Raw genomic sequence first — 6,687 nt, 5'->3', positions numbered from 1 at the left:
ATCAGAAATTAAATCTGCCCATTTTTCATCTCAACAGTCTACTTTGATCATCAGCAAAGTGATGGCTGGAGTTGTTGACAATACTATCAACTGGATTTATCTATCAACTAGCATTAACCTACTGTCTCATAGACAGTTTGGTTCTTTCCAGAGGCACACTGCTCCTGACCTCATTACAGCCTTGGTTCAAACATGGATAGAGAGCTGAACTCAGGAGGTGAGGTGATGTGAGGTGAAGATAATTGCCTTTGCAATCAGGACAGATTTGACTGAGTGTGGCATCAAGTTGCCTGACTAAAACTGGTGACAGTGGAAACAACGGTAAGAATGTCTACTGAGTGAGGTCATACCTAACATAAGAAAAATAGTTGTGGTTGTTGGATGCCTGGTGTTCCTCAAGATAGTGTTTTAGGCCAAGCCATCTTCTGCTGCTTCAGTGACCTTTCTTCCATCATAAAGTAGAAGTGGGGATATTCAATGGTGATTGCACAATGTTCAGCGTGATTTGGATTTCTCAGGTACCAAAGCATTTCATGACTATACCAAGCAAAACCCGAACAATGTTCCAGCTGAATTGATAAGCAGCAAGGAACATTTGCCAGGCAATGATTTTCCGTAATGACAGAGAATCCAATCATTTCTGACTAATAGCACATTCCTCATTGTATCCTGACAATCAATATCTTGATGATTGCCATTGACCAGAAACCGAACTATACTAGCTACATCAATACCCTGGTGACAACAAGAGGTCAGAGACTAGGAATTCTGTGGCAGGAAACTCACCTCCTGATTCCTCAATGCTTGACCACTGTCTATAAGACTGTTAGGTGTGTAATGAAATACCTCAATTTACCTTGATAAATGCAGCTCCAATAGTACTCACAAAATCTTGACATTAATCTGTACAAAGCTTGATTGATAATTCATCCATCACAATAAACATGTACTCCTCTCATCACAGACATAGAGTGGCAACAGTGTACCATCTACAAGATGCACTGTGGTGACTCACCAGTGCTTTTTCAATAGAACTTTTCAAACCCACAAGTGCTATAAATTTGTTTGCCAGCCAGACCACATTTTACGAGTAGATCTGCTTTTCCACCATTCTTATGGCTATTAGTCCAGCTGCTTATTGCAAGTGGTGAAGGATGCCCACATAAAGTGTCAGGCAGAAGATAAGCTCAATCTTGACTCAGCAGGATAGGTTTATTATGTATTGCTTAATAGCTAGTTGTATTAAGTCTAGGATACAATCTCTTGTGAGACATCAAGCTTGACTTAAGATAAATCATTGTCAATCACTTGCCAAAGAGTAAGATCATTCACCAAAGGGTTTCACACGTTCTTCTATGGCAGATGAACCCAGTTCTAGAGTCTCATCTCCAATCAAACACTTCACGGGTGTTTCTGCGGGATGGAAGTGGTCCTTGACGGTGCTGTCATTCCTTTTGCAGGTTCCTTTTCACTTCCTCTTGCTGGTGTGTTTTCTTTAATAATCATGTCTCTTCATACAGGAGGTTCCACTCTCCTGAGTGAGGGTCTCCCAGGCATTGTTGTCCATGTTGCTCTTAACATAAGTAAACATTACTACTTTAGATACATGCTATTAAGAACACTCACCTAAGCACTGGTTAGCTACTCCCACAGTCTTTTATTTCTGAATGGCATGTCAGCTAACTCTTTCAGACACTAACTGTCTCAAACCATAGCAAGAAGGACTCAAACAGGTGCACAGAAATGCAACCACCCACAATTTCCTCTCCAAGCCACATGCCATCCTAATTTAGATCTATCACAGTTGCTTCACTGGCATTTGGTCAAAAGCTTGGAACTTCCTTCCTAACAGCACTGAGATTGTACTTGCATGACATGGACTGTAGTAGGTCAAAATGGCAGCTTATCCTGTCAAGAGATGGGCAACAAATGCTGACAATGACACCACATCCATATCTTGTGAAAGGCAAAACTGTTAAAAGCTTGAAATGTATTTTGACTCATAAATAGGATCCAATTCGCATCAACAGGATGCAAGCTGAGTGTATGTCTATCATTTAAATGGTATATTACTTTCTCTTTAGAAATTAGGTTGCCGAGTTTTACAACTGCTTATGCACAACTTTTTAGCGAAGAATGAAAACAATCCTAAATGATTTGCAGCAACCATGGGTCTACTTTTAGATCACAGAAGCACTCCTGAAATTGAAGAAAGTATTCAAACATTAAGGTAATTGTTACCGACAGCATTAGAAACTATTATTCTGATATTAGTCTTTTGTCCATCATTTAGATCCCTGACGTTTTTGGCCTTACCTTCTGTCACCTAAACTCTACACAAACACTTTCATAAAATGACACTCATCACATTCATCTCTCCTTAATGACAATCCTCAAAACCATTTATTTTGGCAAGCTTTCAATACCTTCTCCTAGTATGTTCTCCTAAGGCTTGGTGTCCATGTTTAGATAGTTCCCGTGAACTACCTTGGGATTATTTTCTGCGATGAAGTCAATATGTAATTTCAGGGATAATGGGAACTGCAGATGCTGGAGAATTTCAAGATAATAAAATGTGAGGCTGGATGAACACAGCAGGCCAAGCAGCATCTCAGGAGCACAAAAGCTTTTGTGCTCCTGAGATGCTGCTTGGCCTGCTGTGTTCATCCAGCCTCACCTTTTATTATCATGTAATTTCAGGTTTTTGTTTGATAACTGGCAAATATTGATGACATTTGTATGAGGTTAGAATCAAAGCTGAAGATCAGACAGAGTTCACACATGAAAACTGATCATTTAGAAACGATAAATAAGGTATCTTTCTACCCATAGAAAGATACTCCAATAAAAATATTGCTTCATAGAAGATGAGAAAATTTGGAGAAAATGTCAAAGGTGCTTCGGATTGCAAGTTCTTATTAGATACAGTAAGAGTAAATTTGCAATGCACCATTAAATAACATAAAAGATGGTCACTAAATAAAAACTGAAAGAACTGCAGATGCTGTAAATCAGAAACGAAAATAAAATTGCTGGAAAAGCTCAGAAGTTCTGAGGAAGGATCGCTCAACCCAAAATGTTAACTCTGATTTTCTCCACAAATGCTGCTGAACTGCTGAATTTTTCCAGCAATTTCTATTTTTGTTTATAAGATGAACACTTGTATTTTCAGAATTAAATGCTTTGCTTTTTTTATTATCCTTGAACATTATACACAGAGTGTAACACTTGCACACTTTGCAAGGAAAATACCTCAAATGTCCATCCTCAACAAGAAAATAGACTTAACGTGAAAATAGGTTGAACTTGTGTAACCATTTCCTCACATAACGTTGTGCTGTGGTTACCAGATTTTAACTAGTTGTTGGCATAATTTGTGCTGTAGCAATTTTGCTCCTAAATTAGTCTTGACCTATCCCTCACAGGTTACTTTTTTTCAGAAAGATGAAAACACGTTTATAGAAAGGAGAACATTAGGAGGAGGCAGTGAATTAGATCTTCCATCAAGTTGATGTTTTTGTTTAATAATATGAACACAACAAGATGATGAAAAAGTGTTACCTTCTAATGTTTTCCTCGTGATTGTGATCATACATGCACACAAGTAATATGGCACATTGATATCCCTTTATCAAACAATGTCTTTATTACAGACATTTCCTTTTTTGGCTTTTGTTTTAAGGAAAAATTGTTTTAGTCACTGTAAAATATAAACCTAAATATACAGCAGTTTTACTTACAAAGTTAAACAGATGTTCTAAAATATTATACAACTATCAGAAACATTTAGTTCCCCAACATCCACAGTATATAACTCCACTCTTGACAAAACAGATTTTATTGTACAATCCTCAAAAATTTTAAATTTCATAATTTTTTGTACAAAGTACAGAAAAAATATTTTAAATTCATTTTTAAATAAAAGCAAAAATGTAAAACATGTTTACATATCTGTATGTATAAAGGACTGGGTGATGTATGTGTGTGTGTGTGGTTATCTAAAAGTGAATCCAAGTCAGAGTACTTCTGAAACAAGGACACAGTTTTCATTATCTTACAAGTGTACCTGACCACGGCAAGTAACTTTGTAAACAATAAAGTGAAGTGCCTTAACACAACCGAGCCTCCTAAACAGATCATGTGACAGGGACCACACGATCTGAAAGTGGACACCATCTTAAAAATCAGTGCTTCTTTAAAATAAAACAAAATAACAATCAAATGAATGTGTTTACATATGCAGTGTGCCAGGAAAAAAGTTCCTAATTTGGGCTACCTGCCAAAAAGCAGAAAATTACATTTACAGAAAGATAAGAAACAGACAGCATACAAAAAAATTATAAACAGGGAGATTTCTTTTTGAAAAATTCACAAATCCATCCAAAATGGAATTCTGGCTTTCAATGTACAAGAACATAGACAACAGTGTCATTTAGTATTCAGAATAGTGTTTTTTCCAAACACAACGATCCATGAAATAGCACATCATTTACATAATTTACAGATTTTTTTCTTGAATGTAGGCCATAATGTAAGAACAGCAGCCAATACGTGACCTAGTCCTTTTGCAGTTAATTGTATGTTTCAACCTCATCGTCAGAATACAGATACATAATAGATGATCCCAATAGTTCTTGAAGTTCGCTTGTGAATTCCACCAGCTCCAGTGTTTCTTTATTGTCAATGTCATGAGTTTCAAAGTTCTCTGGGTAGGTAAAAAGTTGGCTCAAAGAAGCCTGTCTGTAGAACTCTGCCTCTGAAATTGTGGCATTTTCAATATGAGGGAAAGAGGAGCGAAAGACACGGGCTGAAACTTTCAGTCGCCGGATTACGTCTGTTAGTAGCAACCAGTTCCGGGGACTGTCATGGAGAAGGAAGAAAACATTGCAAGTTTTATATGAATCATCCTGTCTCTGAATTATAGAAGATAGTCTACAAACTGGATATCCCAAATAAAATTTAACCTAATCATAGCATCTGTTAATTTGCTAGGTTATACATCTAGAACTAAAATACATCAGCTTTTTTTAATTCATTCATGGGATGATAGCACTGCTGCCTGGACCACCATTTATTGCCTATCCCTAATTGCCCAGTTAAAAATGGAAGCTTTCCTCCCTAAAGAATGTTACTCCTTTAAAAGACATTAGCGAACCAGATAGGTTTTTTCCAACATTCAACAATGGTTTCAGAGTCATCATTAGACTTTTGATTCCAGATTTTCATTGAATTCAGATTCCACCATCTGCCATGCAGGATTCGAACCCGAGTTCCTAGAACAATCCCTGGGTCTCTCGATTAACAATTCAGCAATAACACCACTAGACCATTGCCTCCCTTTTGAAAGGACAATATTTAAAATTATTCTCTCAAGACTATAATGAAGAACAGCCTGTTGTTCCAAATGAAAGTTAAATGTTTCAACTAACACACGATCAATATCATGTACTTGTTTGAATGTATGAAACATGCATTTCTAATGACCCATTGCACTTTAATTTCCGCAATGAATTACAGAATCAGAAAATAAATTATTCTCTAATGAAAGCATAACCACCAAAGGGAAATGAAAAAAATGTTACACAACAATTGGGTTACATATTGAAGCAAATGGGATGTTATTGGGAGGTGGTTATAGATGTGTGTGTTAAAGGCTAGAATACAATCATATTTGCACGTACAAAACTCTTAAATAGCCTTTGCATTGTAGAAATTTTATTTTCATGGAACGCAAGCATTGCTGGCTACAACAACATTTATTGCCTTCCTGAATGCAGCTGTGGTGAGCTTCTTCTTGAAGCACTTCAGTCCATGTGATGCTGGTATTGGGAAGGAAGCTCCGGGAATTTAATTCAGTAACATTGAAAGAGGGGAAAATAGTTCTAATACATGATATTATATGGCTTGGCAGGGAATTATTCGGTGGTGTTCCAATGCAGCTGTAGCCCTTTTTCTTCTAGGTGGTAGAGTTTGTGGGTTTGGAGGGTGCTGTCAAATGAACATGTCCAGTTGCTGCAATATATCTTGTAGATGGTACACATTACACATAGACAACAGAGGGCTAAAGTGAGTGTTTAGTGTAGTTTTGAAACTGTGTAGTTACATCTGAACTTTGAACCAAATGAAATGAGTTTAGCATATCAATCATAGCACATGGATAAAATGCTAAACCAATGGAAGGGAGGGAACGTTGCTGGGTTTTTCTCATTTTGCCTTTCATCATTGATTATTTTGTAATAGCTAAATAATCAGATGGTTTATCAAATTCTAATCAGAACACATACCCCTGAGAGAGAGAGACCTGAATGTTGTAACAAGGTAAAAGAGGTGTGTCAGAAAACTCAAATTCCAACACATCATCATACTCCTCTTCTTCATCACTGGGGCCTGGTGGATTAGCCAAGACATCAAAGCCAGACTCTTCTACTGATTCTGGAATCATAAAAGCCAACAAAGTTAACTAACAGGAGAGAATAAAGAATTTCTTTATAGCTATCAAAGTATGATGCAATAGTTTACACCTTAGATCAGCACCAGAAGAGAATACATCTCAAACATACAGCACGCTATTCAAAATGTTTGCTGCCATATTAAGAAGTGACTTTAAGATGTTAAATAAATTTAAGATAATAAATCAAATAAATAATCCTAATTGAAACATCTTTTCTGGCATTCACAGAGCATGTA

General features: G+C 36.8%; 1 protein-coding gene across 12 annotated transcripts in view; it reads right to left on the bottom strand.

The window, feature by feature from the left end:
* Window positions 1-3,275: 3,275 nt before the first annotated feature.
* The window catches only part of bcor (BCL6 corepressor), a 311,037-nt gene continuing 307,625 nt past the window's right edge, over window positions 3,276-6,687 (bottom strand). For 7 of the 12 annotated variants that reach the window (XM_048540211.2, XM_048540210.2, XM_048540215.2 and 4 more), the window contains 2 exons: window positions 6,285-6,432; window positions 3,277-4,860 (listed from right to left, as the gene is read on the bottom strand). In XM_048540211.2, the coding sequence (XP_048396168.1) occupies window positions 4,572-4,860; window positions 6,285-6,432 (437 nt within the window). In that variant the 3' untranslated portion in view covers window positions 3,277-4,571. Of the gene's footprint in view, window positions 4,861-6,284; window positions 6,433-6,687 lie in introns of all 12 variants that reach the window. The other 5 variants (XM_048540212.2, XM_048540221.2, XM_048540213.2 and 2 more) reach the window with 2 other exon arrangements.

Source organism: Stegostoma tigrinum, chromosome 12, assembly GCF_030684315.1.
Source record: "Stegostoma tigrinum isolate sSteTig4 chromosome 12, sSteTig4.hap1, whole genome shotgun sequence".
Taxonomy (NCBI): Eukaryota; Metazoa; Chordata; class Chondrichthyes; order Orectolobiformes; family Stegostomatidae; genus Stegostoma; species Stegostoma tigrinum.
The sequence above is the reverse complement of the archived record's forward strand: the minus strand, read 5'-3'. Positions and strand labels throughout refer to the sequence as shown.